Source organism: Eretmochelys imbricata, chromosome 2 (assembly GCF_965152235.1).
Source record: "Eretmochelys imbricata isolate rEreImb1 chromosome 2, rEreImb1.hap1, whole genome shotgun sequence".
Lineage (NCBI taxonomy): Eukaryota > Metazoa > Chordata > Testudines > Cheloniidae > Eretmochelys > Eretmochelys imbricata.
The window spans coordinates 39001219-39021043 of NC_135573.1; the positions used below are offsets into that span (position 1 = coordinate 39001219).

Below are 19825 nucleotides of genomic sequence, written 5' to 3' on the forward strand. Positions count from 1 at the left end.
ACTTTCCATTGCTGTCAACAATAAAATGCAAATATGTTCCAATTTTTGTAACTTGAAAACTTGTTTCTGTCGGCCAGGAGAACAGTTCTGAATCTGACAGAGTTTTCAATGATCTCTTTTGATATAATGCAGGAGTGGATTCCCTGGCTATGGAATACAGTCAAAGGAGTCTCCCCCTCCTACAGAGGACAGGAACTTCAAAAACTAGCAATGTTAGTGGGCGATCCAAAAGTACAGAGCTTTACACTTCTGTATCCATTGCTGACACGCCTTCCCATACTATGTTAAGAGTATATCTAGACCAGAAATGGGAGAATGGTGCTGAGGAGAAAGAAAATCTGGAATTCGATGGTAGACCGGAAATGCCAGCTTTTAAAACATTAGAAGAGTTTACATCAGCTTATATTCAGTATATAGTGAGTGAATCAATCTCAAAACTGATGGGACAACCGGCTGCTAAGAGCAAGACGGATATGAACTTCAGTAAACTGTCCAATGTATTTATACATGAGTTATCAAATAATCAACTTTCTGCTACTGCTGCAGAGCCACTTACTTCCCAAAGTGTCTCTCCATCCAACAAGTTAGACCTATCCAAAGCACATTGCATAAAACAGGAGACTGAAGAAGTGAGTTCAAGTTCAAGGTCTGAAAGTGATGTCACAGACAGTCGGGCTGCCTGGTGTACCAGTTACAGAGCTTATGATATTGGCAACAGAAATGAATTTGAAAGATTCAAGAAGTTCATAAAAGGAACTTTGGGTGAAAGGTACTGGTGGCTCTGGATGGACATTGAAAGATTAAAGGTCCTTAAGGACACTAGAAGGCAGCAAAGGTATTTGCCATTGTTTTTAATGCTTATAAAGAAGGCTAGATAAATGTTGTCTATGAGCATTTAGAATGACCCATGCATAATGGATATGAGTGAATAATGCAAACACAATGGTTCTAATTCTGATTATTTCACTAATACAAGGGTAATTCATGAATAACCACTGAAGTTGGCTGAGTTATATGTTTGCAAAACTAGTGTGAGGTCAGAATCAGGGTGAAAATTAAGGCTTTATACAAAAGGGTTTTTTATAAAACTGAATATGAATAAATGTCTTAATGAAAACAGAATGAAAGATACTCTATAAATGTAAGATTTTAAAGTCACAAGCAGGGCATACAGTATGACACACTTCCTAAACAATGACAGGTTTCAGAGTAACAGCTGTGTTAGTCTGTATTTGCAAAAAGAAAAGGAGTACTTGTGGCACCTTAGAGACTAACCAATTTATTTGAGCATAAGCTTTCGTGAGCTACAGCTCACTTCATCGGATGCATCTCTAAGGTGCCACAAGTACTCCTTTCCTTTTCCCTAACAATAAGTTTCAGAGTAGCAGCCGTGTTAGTCTGTATCCGCAAAAAGAAAAGGAGGACTTGTGGCACCTTGGAGACTAACAAATTTATTTGAGCATAAGCTTTCATCCTATGAAGTGAGCTGTAGCTCATGAAAGCTTATGCTCAAATAAATTTTTTAGTCTCTAAGGTGCCACAAGTCCTCCTTTTCTTTTTCCCTATCAATATGCTTTATTAGATGTAGGTCACCTGTCCTAAGCCAGTAGGAACATTTATTCTGTACAAAACTTGGCTTTATTTGGTAATAGAAATGTTTTGGATTCTGCTATTTAGAAATGTTTGAAAATGTATTTCCAAAATGACAGCTGTTTGCTCAGTGGGATGAATCATGCCTATTATGATTGAATGTTAATATCAGTGGTTATAGCTTATTTAGGAAAGACTGAGTGGGCAAAAGGGAAAGGGGAGTCGCACTTTATGTAAAAAATGGTTGTACATATTTCCAAGTCACTGATAACTTGAAAAAACATTATCTTGAATGCTTATAGATTAGTGTCCTAACTGATAAAACACAAGATGTGGTATTAGTTGGTATTTACTAAAGATCACCAAATCTTACTAGGGAACTGGACGATCAGCTCATAAAGTTTAAGGTCAGAAGGGACCATCGTGATCATCTAGTCCAGGGGTGGGCAAACTTTTTGGCCCAAAGGTCACATCTGGGTGGGGAAATTGTATGCAGGGCCATGAATGAAGGGCTAGGGCAGGGGTCTGGGGTCTGGGAGAGAATGCGGGGTGTGGGAGGGGGTGAGGTGTGCAGAAAGGGCCTCAGGGTAGGGGGTTGGAGGGCAGGAGGGGTGCAGGAGGAGGCTCAGAGCAGGGGTTCAGGAGGAGAGTGGGGTGCAGCAGGGGGCTCAGGGCAGGGAGTTGGGATACAGGAGGGGGTGCGGTGTGCGGGAGGGGGCTCAGGGCAGGGGGTTGGGGTGCAGAAGGGGTGTGGCAGGGGGCTCAATGCAGGGGGCTACGGGGCTCAGGGCAGGGGGTTGGGCTGTAGGAGGGGGCTCAGGGCAGGGGCTTGGGGTGCAGGAGGGGTGCAGGGCATGGCAGGGGGCTCAGGGAAGGGGGTTGGGAGCTCAGGGCAGGGGGTTGGGCTGCAGGGACATGGTGCCAGCAGCTTCTGGGAGCGGCATGGGGCCAGGGCAGACAGGGAGTCTGCCTTAGCCCCGCCACGCCGTGCCATGGGGCTGGCAATCCCGTGGGCCAGTTAAAAGCCCTGATAGGACGGATCCGGCCCGCAGGCCATAGTTTGCCCTCCCCTGATCTAGTCTCACCTCCTGCACATTGAAGGCCACAGAACCTCACCCACTCCAGAAATAGACCCCTAAACTCTGGCTGTGTTACTGAAGTCCTCAAATCATGGTTTAAAGACTTCAAATTTCAGAGAATTCACCATTTATGCTAGTTTAAACCTGTAAGTGACCCATGCCCTATGCTGCAGAGGAAGGCAAAAAATCCCCAGGGCCTCAGCCAGTCTGACCTGTGGGAAAATTCCTTCCCACCCCAAAGATGGTGATCAGTTAGATGCTGAGCATGTGGGCAAGACCCACCAGGCAGATACTTGGGAAAGAATTCTCTGTAGTAACTCAAAGCCCTCCCCTTTCCTATTATTTTTCCCCCTTGCTTGGGATGCAGGCTTCAGATACTTTTTGCAACTTTGACTTAAAGTAATTCCAAGCCTCCTCTGCATTCAGATCCTTGAGTTCTTCAGGCCAGTCCACTTCCTGAACTAACTCCGTTAATTTATTAAAGTTAGCTCTTTTGAAATTAAGGACCTTTGTTGCAGATCTATTTTTGTTTATTGTTCCATTTAGTTTAAACTGAATTAACTCATGATCACTCAAATCAAGGTTGTCCTCACTAGTTCTTCTAGGAGGTCCTCACTACTCACCAATGCCAACTCTAAAATGGCATCACCTCTTGTAGTTTCAGCAATTATTTGGTGAAGAAATCTGTCAGCTATTATACCCAGGAAAATCTGGGCCCTACTGTTATTAGTAGCACTTGTCCTCCAATCTACATGTGGGAAGTTAAAGTCTCCCATAATCAGACAATTCCCAGTAGAGTTTATTTCATTAAAAAAAGAAGTTCATATCCAAATTGGATCCTAGTGGTCTGTAGCAGCCCACAAGCATATATTAGGGGAACCTCTAATAGCTTTCTTCCTCAAAGTGATTTTGGCCCAAACAGACTGTCTTATCCATTCCATCACTTCTAATTTCTTTACAGTCTACCTCATCATTAATATACAATGCTACTCCAACACCTTTGCCTTTATTTCTGTATTTCCTGAACAGCACAGACCCTTCAATACCCGTACTCCAGTCGTGACTACTATTCCACCAGGTTTCTGTTATCCCTATAATATCTGGTTTCACTTCCTGCACCAATAGTTCTACTTCCTCCATTTTGTTACCCAGACTCCTTGCATTGGTGTACAGACGTCTTAACTATTGCAGCTTGGCTCCGCCCACATTCCTTGCCCAATTGGGTACAGTCATTTTACTGCCAATATCACCTACCTGACTGGTATCAGCACTATCCTTCCTCTTAATGCCCATTCTCCTACCCACTGCTGTTCCTTTCTCCATTGCTATATCCTTTCTTACTTGATTTTCCTCCCACTCAAACTTAAAATCAGTCATGGAAATTACATGAGCATCTCCCAGTGGTCTCCCCTGAGTTTCTAGTTTAAAGTTCTTGTAATGAGTTGTGTCAACTTCCATCCGTGAAGTCTGTTTTCCTCCCTACTCAGGATGAGTCCATCCCATGAGAACTGTCCTCTGTCCATGAATGCCTCCCAGTGGTCAAACATCCTAAAGCCCTCCTTCTAGCATCACTGTCTGAGCCATCTATTGATCATCATAATCTAGTCTCACCTTCATTCTCCTCCTCTAGGGACAGGCAAAATCTCACTGAAGATCATCTGAGCCTCCATTTCCTTAAGTGTCTTCCCCAGCCTGGCATAGTCTCCATGGATATGTTCCAGCAAGAATCTAGCTGTGTCATTTGTTCCCACATGAAGGATAATCAGCAGATTCTTTCCTGCTCACATTAGGATCCTCTTCAGCCTCAGGTCCACATCCCATATCTTAGCTCCCGGCAGACAGCACACCCTTCTGTTCTCCGAATCCGCTCTGGTGACAGACCTGTCTGTTCTTCTTAGTAGGAGTCACCAGTCATGTAAACCTGCCTTTTCCTGGTGATGGTGTGTCTCATTCATCACCGTCTGCCTGTTCTCAGCCGTCTGCCTGTTCTTTTTGGCTGCAAGTCTTTTTGTCTTTTATTCTCCCTTGCAATCTTCTGCAAGTCATCCTGTATCCTCCTGGGGCTCTGAACTCTGGGTATCTCCATTGACTCTTCCCCTCTTCTTATAAGACTATCCACACTTCTGTTCTTCCTTTCCCTCCCCCCTTCAGTTACTGCCAGCCATGCCCTGCTTCATTTTTCCAACTCAGCAAACCTGTCCCTAAACTCTATTTGTGAGGTCCCGCCCACCACTCACATGAGGGGAAGGAGGTGGAGAGGAGCGGGCACTTACCAGCAAAAACAAAAGTCAGGGCCTGTGCTGCTCAGTACCTTTTGAACAGGACTGGAGCCTAGAAAGTCTGCCATTTCATCAAAGGAAAATGATCATGCATCAACCTTGTTATCGCAAATGGAGTTTCCCACACACTTTAATCCAAAAACACTGGTTAACATAAAACAATAAGATAGATTTATTAACTACAGGAAGATGGATTTTAAGGGATTACAAGTGGTGATGCATTAAATCAAGATTGGTTATAAAAAGAAAATAAAAGAATAAAACACAAGCTAATACCTAATTTAACAAGCTATGTGAATTTAAAAACAAAGGGGTTTTGTCTCACCGTATACAACAGTCTGTATTGGCTGAAAAGCCTTCCAGCCGAGGCCCCTCTCCCAGTTTAAAGATGTTTCCTTTTTGTCTTTCAAGCATTGTAGCTGCTGGGAGTAGAGATGGGAAGAGAAAGGGGTGACGTGGAGGCCACTGTCTCTCATTCTTATACCACTCTCCCCTCTTTGAGGATTACCCCCAGCTGGGGTGAAGGTGAAAAACAGTCTTTTGTGGACTTGAGGTTTGAACCGGCCTTGTGATGAAATATAAATTTCTTATTCATACCTTCCCCCTGCCGGAGAATCGCTCTGTAAGCAGGTGATAGCTCTTTAGCACCTGGCTGGGGTGTTGGTCTGTCCTTTGTTCCTGTGGTACTGGTTTGGGCCTACTTTTCCTAAACTTGGAGTATGTTACAGCAATGTTATATAGTCGAAACTTATGTATATCGACATTGAACGTAAAGTTATATTTTACCAGGTCAATTATATTCAGCAGGTTATGAGTTTTCAAATTATACCCCACAAGGCATACTTGTACAAAATTTATCACAGTCTTGTAAAAGTGGTGACTCTCACAAAACAAAGAGGTTATGTTACCTCTGTATTGGGCCCTGGTGTGACCACCCCTGGAATAGTGTCCAGTTTGGTGTCAATAATTCAAGAAGGATGTTGATAAATTGGAAAGGATTCAGAGGAGAGCCAGGAAAATGATTAAAGGATTAGAAAACATGCCTTTTATTGTTACACTTGAGGAGTTCAGTTTATTTAGTTTAACAAAGAGAAGGTTAAGGGGTGACTTGATTATGGCAGCATGCAGAACACAGGTACTACAGGTGTGGCTACATGCCACAGTGAAAGGCAAGCTGCATCCATACTTGTCACTGTGGTGTGTAGCTACACATCCTGGAGAAAGGCTCTGGCATCAGGGAGCTGCCAGAACCTTTCGCTGGTGCTGGGGAAAGGCTCCAGCAGTGAGTAGGCAGCAGGACACTCCACTGGTAAAAATAGCACTATAGACACGGGAGGCTCTGCTTGGCAGGGCTGGCTCTAGGATTTTTGCCGCTCCAAGCAAAAAATTTTTTGGCCGCCCCAGCTTTTTTTTCGTGTCCTACCCCCGGTTCTGCCCCAACTCCGCCCCGCCCCAACCCCTTCCCCAAATCTCTGGCCCCGCCTCCTCCCCCCCATTGCTTCCTGCGGCTCCCCCCCCACACAACCCTCTGCCTTATCTCACCTCCGCTCTGCCTGCTCCCTGAACATGCCGCCGCTCCGCTTCTGCCCCCTCCCTCTCAGGCGAGGGAGAGGCAGCGCGTTCAGGGGAGCAGGCAGAGCAGAGGTGAGCGAGGTTTGGGGGGAGCGCAGGAAGTAACGGGGGGGGTAGAGGAACCGCTCCATGCCCCAGCTCACCTCAGCTCCACCAGCGCTGCCTCCCCCGAGCGCAGCGCCGCTCGGCTTCTCCTCCCGCCCTCCCAGGCTTGCTGCGCAGGAGGGGAGAGAAGCGGAGCGGCGGTGGCGAGCTCAGGAGAGCAGGCGGAGGTGGAGTGGAGGCGAGCTGGGGCGGCATGGCCGGCGCTGGAACGCCGCCCCTAGAAATGTGCTGCCCAAAGCACCTGCTTGTTTTGCTGGTGCCTAGAGCCGGCCCTGCTGCTTGGGCATGTAGAGAGACGTGTAGGGTATATACCCTGGGGGTTCAGACATGTAGGGCACTCTTCTCTACTCTGCTTTCCTAAGCTCTGGCTCACTGTCTACACTGCTATTTATACCCATGCAGAGGTGCTGGAACTAGGGGTGCTGGGGGTGCAGTAGCACCTCCTGGCTTGAAGTGGTTTCCGTCATATATAGGGTTTACAGTTTGGTTCAATGGCTCTCAGTACCCCACTATAAAAATTGTTCCAGCACCTATGTACCCATGCTAGCTGGGTGTGCAGTGTCTGTACTTACATACTACATAGATGTACCTTATACGTACCTACATGGGGAAACAAATATTTGATAATGGGCTCTTCAATCTAGCAGAGAAAGGTATAATGTGGTCCAGTGGGTGGAAGTTGAAGCTAGACAAATTCAGATTGGAAATAAGGTTTAAATTTTCAACAGTGATGGTAATTAACCATTGGAAAAATTTAACAGGGGTTGTGGTAGATTCTCCAATATTGACAATTTTTAAATCAGTTTGGGGAAGTTTTATGGCCTGTGCTATACAGGAGATCAGACTAGATTATCACACTGGTCCCTTCTGCCCTTGGAATCTATTAATTTATGTGCAGGGTCTAATATATGTATATATTTTCTTTGACTCAAGACAGCTTGATAAAATGAAAAAACTCTATCTCGTGAGCAGTGGAGATTATTTTCTCAACTCAGAAGTCTTATTCAAACTGGACCTGCTACTTGGAGACCAGTGGAATGCAAGACACTTAAAATGGATTCAGCCTGAAGTAGTGAAACCTTTACTTCTTTACTGGTAGGGATAACCGAAGATGAACTCTGAAGCCATTGTTTTTGTAGTGTTTACTTCCTTTTACTTTGACCCCAATCTGCTAAAGTTGTGAGGGAAATTCTGACCTCATTTACTCTAGTACAACCCCATGGAGCTAGTGTTAGCATAAGAGATAGCAGATCCTGGCCCTGTGAATTTTTGTTTGAGAGATCTGAGACTCAAGGTCAAACTCTATATTAAACTACATCCTGTACAGCCCATCTAAAGTCGCTGGTGTTGCACATGATATAAATCTATGCAGAGTTTGGCCCTGACAATTTACTGTTGGACCTCTGTTATACAGAATATTAATAGCTGTCTTGCTGTAACTTTGAAAGCCTGCTTACTGCACTGCTGCTAAAAGTTTAAATGTGGATAATTATATTTGCTTGTATTGTAAAGCACTTTGAGATCTGAGCATTAAAAGTGTTATACAGAGCTGAATACTATTATTTATTTAGCTTTGATTTACAAAGGCTGTTCTCTCAAGGACTTCACGGTAAATCATCTGTCTTCATATTAATTGTTCTCCTTCTGCTGTAGTAGATTATGCAGATTCTAACCTAGTTTGCAAAGCATAATCAGCCATATTCTTTTTCATTTCCTCCTCACCCCCCACCCCAGCCCCCAAAGTGAAAATCTGCATTCATGAACTAAGGCTACCAAATTACTTCATGCTACCACAGTGCCTCATGGGAGCTGTAGTTTGGGTGTCTCATGGCTCCATTCTCTTTTATAGACTAGACATAGATTGTTAGATTGAATGTAAATTGCAGTCTCATGAACAAAAGCAGCTGTATTATACTTTGCCATTTAGAACCCTAACATAATTTAGGCAATAGATCACTTTTATATTTAGAATAGTGTAAGAGGTAAATTTATCTTTTATGTTGTCTGATCTTTAACTCTGGTTATTAATAGCACCATACATTGATGTAGTAAATGTCACATTAGTCCAATAGTTTGTGTTTTGAATAAATTCTGCTTGTATGTATTCCCCCCCCTGCAGGGGTCCCAGATTTTGTGTCACTCATACAGCTGCAATACGAACTGCCAGTGCAAAGTTGAAACAGTGGCACACCTCTCACAAGAGACCAAGGACAGATATTGATCCTTACCCACAAATGGTGACATTGTTGCCACTGCGAGCTAAATCTTGTATTCCAAGGTTAGCACCTTCCCATCCTCAGGTAGGCATGATAAGGACCCTCAGAAGTTAACGGCAAAAGTTCTATTGAATTAAAAGGGACATGGATTTCGTCCTCATTCCTTGAGTCAATTTAGAGTCAGATCTAGTTAATCTAAGCTTGTCTCATCCAAAATCTATGTGTAAAATGCAGTAGAATGCTACTGTGTTTTATACAGTAGCTCCCATTCAAACTGCAGGTCAATTTCTGTTCACAGTTACACCCTGACAACTCCATTGATGTCAGTGGGCCACAAGGATATACCTGAGAGCAGATTTTAGCTGAAAATTTCAAATTTCATTGAGTTACATAAGAGCTAGAAGGCAAGATTCTGCTCTCTAGTATCCTGGTGTAAATCTGGAGTAATTCCACTGGTTTCAATTAAGTTACTTTGGATACATACTTACTAGCGTAACGGAGAGCAGAATCTGGCTCACTGTCTCTCAGATCATAATTGTTTAGTCAGAACAGCCATCTGTGATATTTTTTCTAGAGATGGTCTCAGGCTACAAAACTCAGATCTAGATATGGATTTTTAATATACTAGAATTTGTACATTGCGAGATCAGGGTTCTTGACTCAGCTCATCACAAAGGGCCTGAATATGAGAGGTCACTTCAATGGAATTTGCACGTATTCAGCAACACTCAGGATCAGGTCTCAAGATAGGAGCTATTTACAAATTGTGAATCCAGATCACAGTTCAGATTTCAAATACTCCCAAGGATAAAGGATGCTCTGATTCAGGGGTGAGTTCAAACCCATTTCTAATATTTTTATTGGAATAATTTTTGGAATGCAATTTTAATATCTATGTATATTAAAAAAGTAATTAATACGATAGATGGTTCATTATGGTCTAAATTAATCTTCGTGGCCTGATGTTACTGCAAATGGCTTCAGCTGTTTAATTAAAATTTCATGAAACTTCTTGATTTCACTTTATAGGGATTTATGCAAACATTTTTCTGGTTGTTGTTTTTAATGACGTGGGCTTGGATCCTTGAGATACTCGCTGAGTCTGGATTTTGAATGAACTCACAGTCTTAATGGAAACAAACAAATTTTCACTTGTTTTCATTTCAAACTCATACATAGTGCAGTTTCATTGCATAGCCCTAAACTGGTCCAGATTTGCTTGGAAGAGTTTTGCATTTTAGCAAAACTTTCTGGGAACCTAGCTTCAGATAACTGAATTTATAGGAAAGCCTGAAACTAGGTGAGCTTTGTGTGGTCTCAGGTTTTGTCAGAGCTGTGCAAAACGTTCATAATTCTAAGTTATCCTTTGAACATCTCAACTGATTTGTAAACTAGAGGACATTCATCTGCTGCCATTCATTTTCATCAGCATCCTGAGAGTTCAAAAGGAACAAAATCCTGGTCCTGTGAGCAAAGTTTGAGCAAAAGGGCTTTGTCCAGGAAAGTATGCAGGGGGTGGTGGAAGTCTAGATGAGCAGGTGCCACCACTGGGTAAAGAAAGGATTAGTAGATTGCATCTGCGCTGTGTGTGCCCCCAGATGTGCCCACATTTACCCCTTATGGTGAATAGTATAATAATGTACAGCTTCCCCCTACACAAGTTGTCTGCTTCCCTGTGCAATGTCTATCTGCTGTGTTTTGTAGTTTCCATGTCTTCTGGATCAAATCTGGAATCAGGAGCTACAAAGACAAAAAAGGTTACATTAAAATTGAAGGATCTTGATTGTTTAGGTGATTTGTTTAATATGGGTCATGTTAAACAAGATATTCCATATTCTCCTGTACCTTCATTCCATTTGCAGAAATCCCACTGACGTCAATTGGAATTTTATGTAAAGATGGAGGTGAAATATTGCCCTCTGCTAGCAACTTTTAATGCTTTGTAGTTATTAAAGGATGATGGAAAAAGCTTGAACCTACTTTACATATTGTGATTGGAAAGAAAGTCCCTGATGTCAATAGAAACCTTTAATTGGAGAGCATCAAAAAGAACAAAGGTGGGAAAATTTATTACTGAGTTGTTCTATTTTTCTATTCCTTTAGAGAAATGAAACCAGCTCACCCACAACCTTATTAAAAACAAATGTGATGAATTTATCTTCTAAGAGAGCTACCAGATTATTGTCAGCTACCCTGCCAGCAAGTGAAACCATCATAAGGGATGATTTCTACAGTGTAACCAATAAACCTGATGTTAGTAGAAACAGGTAGGTGCAAAAATCTCTTGTGTATTATCTATAAATCCCATACTTCTCACCTATTTAACATGGTTTTACAAAAGTCTTAAGATACTCATTGTTTTTACGGAATGCAACTTTTCCATTGCCCACTAATTTAATACAATAATCTGCTCACAAGAGCACAGTTATGATTTAATCTGCCTGTAGGGAAATTTCTTCCTAACCTCTAGCTGTTAGTGGTTTGCCTGTGCCCAGGAGCATGAAGGCTTTGTCCAGGGAAGTATGCAGGGGCTGATGGAAGCCTAGATGAACAGGTTTATTTAGATGAGCAACGTTTATTATCCTTTCTGATGTAACTGTCAGTGTTCTGACTGGGCACATACATATCTTTTTTAAATCCTTCTAAGCACTTGGCCTCCATGATAACTTGTGGGAAGGAGTTCCACAGGTTAATTATGTGTTATGTAAAAAAATATTTTCTCTAACTTAGTTTTAAATCTGTTGCCTTTCAATTTCATTGAATTTCTATTTGTTCCTTCTATAAGAAGACAGGCTAAACAGTAATGCTCAATTTATCTTCTCTATACCATTTATTATTTTGTTACGCCTACATCATGTCCCCTCTTATTTGTTTCCTCTCTAAACTAAACATTCCTAATCTTTTCTTAAGCAATTATCAAACATTTTTGTTTCTTTGTGGGTCCAGGCCAAAATCAGTGGGAAGCAACATGACTCGTCTCTCAGCTGTTACTGATGATACAAAATGCCTGAAGTCCCAGACAGATAGAAAATACACCTATGCTGAGTTGCTCCCAGTAAGTAGCCCTGGAAGAACCTGGCTTCCCGGAATCTATGGTTGAAGACACTTCATTCTACAGTATAACCAATCAGAGGGGGTACGCCCTCTGATTTTGGAAAATGTGTCTGATTATACAGATAATATCTTTGCCTTGTGCAATGTTTTCATTAGAAAGTAGGGCTGTCGATTAATAGCAGTTAACTGACACGATTAACTCGAAAAAATTAATCATGATTAAAAAAATTAATCGCCATTAATCGCAGTTTTAATCGCACTGTTAAACAAGACAATACCAATTGAAATTTATGAAATACTTTGGATGTTTTTCTACATTTTCATATATATCTTGTATTCTGTGTTGTAATTGAAATCAAAGGGTATATTTTGATTACAAATATTTGTACTGTAAAAATGATAAACAGAAGAAATAGTATTTTTCAATTCACCTCTTACCAGTACTGTAGTGCAATCTCTTTGTACTGAAAGTGCAACTTACAAATGTAGACTTTGTTTGTTACATAACTGCACTCAAAAACAAAACCATGTAAAACTTCAGAGCCTACAAGTCCTCTCAGTCCTACTTCTTGTTCAGCCAATCGCTAAGACAAACAAGTTTGTTTACATTTACAGAAGATAATGCTGTCCTCTTATTTACAATGTCACCAGAAAATGAAAACAGGCATTTGCATGGCACTTTTGTAGCGGCGTTGCAAGATATTTATGTGCCAGATATGCTAAACATTCATATGCCCCTTCATGCTTTAGCCACCATTCCAGAGGACATGCTTACATGCTGATGATGCTTGTTAAAAAAATGTGTGAATTACATTTGTGACTGATCTCTTTTCGGGAGAATTGTATGTCCCCTGCTCTGTTTTACCCACATTCTGCCATATATTTCATGTTATGGCAGTCTCGGATGATGACCCAGCACATGTTGTTGTTCGTTTTAAGAACACTTTCACTGCAGATTTAACAAAACGCAAAGCAGGTACCAATGTGAGATTTGTAAAGATAGCTACAGCACTCAACCCAAGGTTTAAGAATCTGAAGTGCCTTCCAAAATCTGAGAGGGACGAGGTGTGGAGGAGCATGGTTTAAGAAGGCTTAAAAGAGAAACACTCTGATGCGGAAACGACAGAACCCGAACCACCAAAAAAGAAAATCAGCCTTCTGCTGGTGGCATCTGACTCAGATGTGAAAATGAACATGCGTCAGTCCACTTTGCTTTGGATCATTATCAAGCAGAACCCATCATGAACATGGACACATGTCTTGTGGAATGGTGGTTGAAGCATGAAGGGACATATGAATCTTTAGTGCATCTGGCACGTAAATATCTTGCGATGCCTGCTACAACAGTTCCATGAGAACACCTGTTCTCACTTTCAGGTGACATTATAAACAGGAAGCAGGCAGAATTATCTCCTGCAAATGTAACCAAACTTGTTTGTCTGAGTGATTGGCTGAACAAGAAGTGGGACTGAGTGGACTTGCAAGCTCTAAAATTTTACATTGTTCTATTTTTGAATGCAATTTTTTGTACATAATTCTATATTTGCAGGTTCAACTTTCATGATAAAGAGATTGTATTAGGTTAATTGAAAAATACTATTTATTTTGTCTTTACAGAGCCAACACTTGTAATAAAAATAAATATAAAGTGAGTACTGTACACTCTGTATTCTGTGTTATAATTGAAATCAATATATTTGAAAATGTAGAAAACATCCAAAAATATTTAAATAAATGGTATTCTATTGTTTAACAGTGTGATTAATCGCACGATTAATCGTGATTAATTTTTTTAATCTCGCGGTTAATCTTGATTAATTTTTTTAATTGCTTGACAGCCCTATTAGAAAGCCAGAACTCACTCATAGTTACCACTCTATGGTATCCATTGGTCTATTCTATTTTTTTATTCTTAGACTAGGAAATAATGGTGGTAAGTGTCATACTGTGGTATGGTAACTACTAATAAATGATTATGTTTTAATCATAATAATGTTCTTTGTGTGATAGTAAAAAGGATTACTATGTGTGAGTTAATGGATAAATGCTTCAATAGAGACATTCCCACACCTTAGTACAGTTTTGGGCAGTATTTTAGTGATCAGTGGAAGTGAGAGCTTGAATATGGCCCTAAAATATGCAGTGATGAAAACAGTAAAATATACATGAGGAACATTTTTTTTCATCACTCCTACACTTTATTGTATGGCTTGTAAAATTACTGCCTCCAAAAGCAACTCCCTGAATCCAGTGCACAGAAGAATGTTTTCTTAATTTTTGCTGAACTGATGGAGGCTTTGGGGGCTTCCTGCTTCTTGAAGTCCAAGAATTAAGAAATAATGCCACACATACAACTATAAATCCCAAACTCTTCATGTCCATTGAACATTCCAGAGGTGTCCTGTTCTTTCATAGAGATGTTGGCACTGTTCAGGAAATAAACTCTAATAGTTAAACCTTTCATATGTGCATTGAGTTCCTTAATCTGTTAATGGACTGGTTTCTTTTATTAGGATAGTACTCTTGTTTATTCCTTTGCTGAAGGTATTCTCGTTTAGTTAACAGTGGTGGAACAGGTGGATATTTGTGGTCAAGTGAAATTTATATTGGGGAACCAAACATTCAGGAAATATTCACACAACTGAATATTTCTATTTGTATATCCCTGTCTTTTGTCTGGAGGAGTCTATCTCTGGCTGAGGGGAAGAGAGGCCCAGCCATTTATTCTCCACTTGGTTATTCATGGAGGCTATCAAGGACCCTTATGGTCATTTATGCCACCACAGGACATGACGGTGGAATCTGCTTGGTGTAATGAGTGGTCAGTGATGACAATCGTTAATCACTCTCTCATCACTGACCCAACCATCTGCCCACCAGGTTTTGACCTGCCAAGGCACCTGTGGCCATCCCTGAACCAGTTTCGAACAACACAGGGCAATTGTGCAGCCAGTCGCTCTTCAAATGGGGTTTCTCTAATGACCCGTGATGTAGATATAGTCAACTTCAGCCTACATTGCATATCCTTGACGAGTGCCCAATGGCTTACTTTGATGGTGGGTGAACTCCAGTATGAAGATGATTGTGCTGTAGTTGCACACTCAAAGAAGGATCTATAAAGAGCCCTTAACTGCTTCTATGAGCTTAAAAAAAGTGTAGGACTAACCCTGAACATTGGAAAAACAAAAGTTCTCCACCAGCCAGCTCCTGGTCAATCATCAAACCGAGCAAGGAAGTTCTACATTGACAGAGAAGAACTGAAACTCTGAAACCAGAGAAGAACCTTGCCTACCTTGGCCACCATCTTTCACAGATGGCAGCCATAGATGTTAACATTCAGCACAGAATCCGCTGTGCCAGCCTTGTCTTTGGCAGACTGTCTTGATGGATGTTCAACAACCATGACATCAGAACACACACTAGACTACAGTGGTAATTCCAACTCTCCTCTATTCCTGTGAGACTTGGGTGACCTACAGAAAACACCTGGAAAGCCAGCACTATCACTTTCTCCAGAAGATCCTCAACAGAAAGTGGAAGGATCGCCACATTAATGTCATTGTCCTCATGGAGGCCAACACCTTCAGTACTGAGGCCATGATTATCCAGCACCAGGTGAGGTAGAGAGGGTACTGTGCGTGCATGCCTGATGCATGCCTACCAAAACAACTGCTGTACACCCAACTCACCAAAAGAGAAAGGAAATGGGAAGGCCAAAAGAAACACTTCAAAGACACCCCCAAGACAAAGATTAAGAGATGTGTCATCGATACCACGCACTGGTAGACAGTAGCCCAGGACAGGGCTAACTGGTGAAGACTTGTCAGAGAAGGAATGATCACTTTTGAGAAAAATTGCCTTGCCCTGGTTGCAGAAAAATGGCAGAAAAGAAAGGACAGACAACTGTCATACAGCAATCATGGCCCAACCCTGCCTTCCAAATCACCTGCAATGTCTGCCAACGAGTTTGTGGCTCAAGGATTCAGTCACCAAACGACCCATAAAAAGTAAAATCTGTGGAAGAGATCATCCTTGACCTCAGGGGATCACTGCTGCTGCCACCCAGCTGATGATGATGCTATCAAATGGCTGGGCACACTGAGCATATGCTGAGTATCAAGAATTCTAACTATCCCGTACCCTCAGGCTTCCCATTGTGTGACCCCTTTCTCACGAGACTCTCTCTCAAAAGGCCCTGCTCTTTCTTTCCTACCTGCTCTTGAGCAATCTTTGGAGAGAAACCTCCCATCCCCAATCCTTCATCCACTCCCAGTGTCCTCACAGGATGAGACCAGTCTGCCACATATCTCCTCAGCTCTTCAGGGGTCAGCTCACTGGCCTGCATTTTCCTTGGGATTCTTTGCAGGAGGATAGGAGGGAGATGTCAAAATAGACTCTCTCTCCCTTAAATCTCTCCTGTCCTACACAATACTCCTGGATACTTTGATACCTGGAAAGTTACTGGAGCAAGTTAATAAACAATTGATTTGTAAGCACCTGGCATGCCAAATCAACCTAATTTCCTTCTTTGACAGGGTTACTGGCCTAGTGGATGGGGAAAGCAACAGATTTGATTTCATTTAATTTTTAGTAAGACTTTTGACACAATTCCACATGATATTTTCATAAACAAACAAGGGAAATGCTGTCTAGATGAAATTACTATAAGGTGGGTGCACAATTTGTTGAAAGACTGTACGGAGAGTTGTTATCAATGGTTTGATATCAGATGGGACCCATGGGGGCGGGGTGTGTGTCCTCAGTCTGGTATGCTTCAACATTTTCATTAATTACTTGGATAATGGAGTGGAGAATATGCTTATAAAATTTGTCGATGCACTAAATTGGATGGGGTTCCAAGCAGTTTGGAGGACAGAATTAGAATTCAAAACAACCTTGATGAATTGGTCTGAAATGAACACGATGAAATTCAATAAAGACAAGTGCACAGTGCTACATTTAGGAAAGAAAACTCAAATGCACACCTACAAAATGGGGAATAACTAGCTAGATGGTAGAACTGCCGAAAAAGGAGCTGGAGGTTGTAGTAGCTCACAAACTGAATGAGTCAAAACTGTGATGCAGTTGCAAAAAAAAGGCTAGTATCATTCTGGGATGTATTAACAGGAGTGTTGTATGTAAGACACAGGAGGTAATTGTCCCACCCTACTTGGCACTGAGGCCTCAGCTGGAGTATTGTGTCCAGTTTTGGGCATCATGCTTTAAGAAAGATGAGACAAATTGGGGAGAGAGTTTAGAGGAGAGCAATAAAGATGATAAAAGGTTTAGCAAACCTGACCTCTGAGGAAAAATTTTAAAAACTGGGCATGTTTAGTCTTGAGAAAAGAACATGGAGGGGGATCCGATAAGAGTTCAAATCTATTAAGGGCTGTTATAAAGAGCATGATCAATTGTTCGCCACATCCTTGAAGGAAGAACAAGAAGTAATCAGCTTAATCTGCAGCAAGGGAGAATTAGTTCAGATATTAGGAAAAATGTTCTAACTTTAAGAATATTTAAGTACCAAGGAAGATTGTGGAAACCCCCTCACTGGAGGTTTTTAAGAACTTGTTAAACAAACACCAATCAGTGATGGCCTAGGTATTATGGGTCCTGCCTCAACACAGGGGGATGGACTAGATGACCTCCGCACACCAATTGTATGTGTAATATAATGTAAAATCTGGTTGACTGGAGTGAAGATGTCAGCTGAAGAGTCTGCGTAGCACCCCATTTCAACATAATGACATCTAAGAAAAATTAATCACCTTTATTTCTTGCTGTTCTGTTAACCTAGGGTAAAAGTCCTACAGAGAGTGTTATCCTAGGGGGTTCTAAAATGGAATGCATGCTGCAGTCTCTTTATGTGGAGAACAGAGCAGGCTACTTCTTCACGTGCTTCTGTGAGAAGTCAGGGAATGAGGTATGAGGTATTTTCTTACCCTGTGGTAATTTATTCCATAACTGACTGAACACCAAGCTACAGAGGGCAGCCAGGCTGAAAAAATAATTGGAGAAAGAAAGGGGTGGTGGTCATGCATATTTTGGAACTAAAGATGGGCCTCAACCTGACTATCCCAAACCTATTTGAAGTCTGAGTGTTCCATCAGGGATGAAAGGGACTATTCATTGTGAATAACTGCCTTTTCCATCTGGCAGAAAAACCAGATGAGATCCTGGCCTGCAGAAAGATTTAAAAAAGGGGGGGAAAGAAGAATATCTACTAGAATATAATCTCTTTCACATGCTAGTCTTTCACCCCCTTCCTTGTGGTGTCAGTAATGACCAGAAGTATCCAGCATTTGCAAAAAGTTCTTTAGCGTTAACTGAAGTTCCATGAACTTCTAGGAAACATCATTATATTTCTTCTCTGCAGTCTGCAAAGCCACTACTTGCTGCAGGATGTAGAGGGAGAATATGTTGGAGCTAGTCAGCGTGTGGGCTTTGCAGAAGCAGTGAATCTTTAGGAAGGATTTGAAAAAGATGAGGATGTAGGCAGTGGTCATTCCATCCATTGGCAGGTTTCTTATAGATTTCTCACAGATGTCTAGAATGCAGCAGCAGTGGCCAGAAATGCTTTCTTCTGCCTTTGGCTCTCCAGGAGACAAATAGCCACAATTTTTCAAACCTGGGTGCCTTAAATTAGAATCCTAAATTACATTTAGCCACCTACATAAAACTGGCTTCACTTTGCAAAGAGGATGAGCATCCATAAATCCCACAGAAGTAAATGGGATCTGTGGTGATCACTCCCTTCCAAAAATCAAGCCATTTATATCAAGTGTCTTCAGCTGTGGAACTTGTGTTCAGCCTGACCTCTGACTGAAACAAGTCTGTAACAAACAGGTTATGGAGCAAAACTCCTCTCTTCAGCAGGTATTCCTTTAATTGTCAGTCTCATGAAGCAGCTCATGAAGTAGCCCAAGAAATGTGACCCAACCCTCATAAGTGAAGGGCTAGAACAGAGAGGTGGGGGGAGGAGGGGAAGAGCTAGCTCTTTCTTCTGAAAGATGTTTGATATTTTTGTTTGACTCAATGAAATGGGGGCCAAGATATGATACCTGAGAAACAAATATAATAACAATATAGTCAATAACAATATAGTCACAATAACATATGCCCAGTATAAAACATTTAATTGTCTGGATTATTGCTGCAAAATGCAATCCCACCATGGCACAAGTTCTGCACGTACATTATCAACATTTCTTAAGTGCTGGCTTCACGCCATCAAAATGTGGTTACTTTTCAAATGTTAACTGTAACGTTAACAATTTTAATGGCCAATTATATGCAAAGGATACAATAAAAGATATAATATCGCAGTGACAATGCCATTAAACATGTTGTCCTGTTGCCAGTATGCAACAGAAGATTAAAACCATCTTAAATTGAGCTTGATTTATGATGACCCCAAGGAGCTAAACAATTACTTGGATTGGAAACCCAAGCTTTTATAAAGCCCTGATAATTGGGTAGTAATAACTTATATTCTTTTTCCATCTGTAGCTGTGGAAGAACAGTGCGTACTTTTGGTTTGACCTACAGGCTTATCATCAACTTTTCTACCAAGAAACCCTTCAGCCTTTTAAACTATGCAAGCAAGCTCAAGTAAGTTATAAATGTGTTTTCCTTTCAGTAATATCTTTGTTCAATGTAAGACTGTTTAAAAAAGACAGAAGAACTGAAAGGGTTTCCAAGTCTCCTCAACCCCAAGCAAAGGAAATTTGAGGTTGTGGACAATAAATCCAGCTTTAAATTGTTACCATGGAATTGCTTGACTTAAATGTTAGCCATGCATAGTTTGTTTCATAGGATCAATTCCATTCCCAGTTTTTTCTATTAATATTCAGTTTGCGTAGTCTCCCCTTTGCTACTCACTGCTACCTCTTATTTGAAAATAGCTACTGTTAATGCTGATCATTCTTTT

The 19825-nt window shown here is 41.4% G+C and overlaps 1 protein-coding gene across 1 annotated transcript in view; it reads left to right on the forward strand.

The window, feature by feature from the left end:
* RGS22 (regulator of G protein signaling 22) overlaps window positions 1-19825 on the forward strand; it is a 115516-nt gene that overhangs the window by 58054 nt on the left and 37637 nt on the right. The window contains exons 8-15 of the mRNA XM_077808670.1: window positions 133-564; window positions 601-835; window positions 7559-7720; window positions 8745-8925; window positions 10945-11108; window positions 11788-11900; window positions 17709-17818; window positions 19405-19506. Coding sequence (XP_077664796.1) covers window positions 133-564; window positions 601-835; window positions 7559-7720; window positions 8745-8925; window positions 10945-11108; window positions 11788-11900; window positions 17709-17818; window positions 19405-19506 — 1499 coding nt within the window. The remainder of the gene's footprint in view (window positions 1-132; window positions 565-600; window positions 836-7558; window positions 7721-8744; window positions 8926-10944; window positions 11109-11787; window positions 11901-17708; window positions 17819-19404; window positions 19507-19825) is intronic.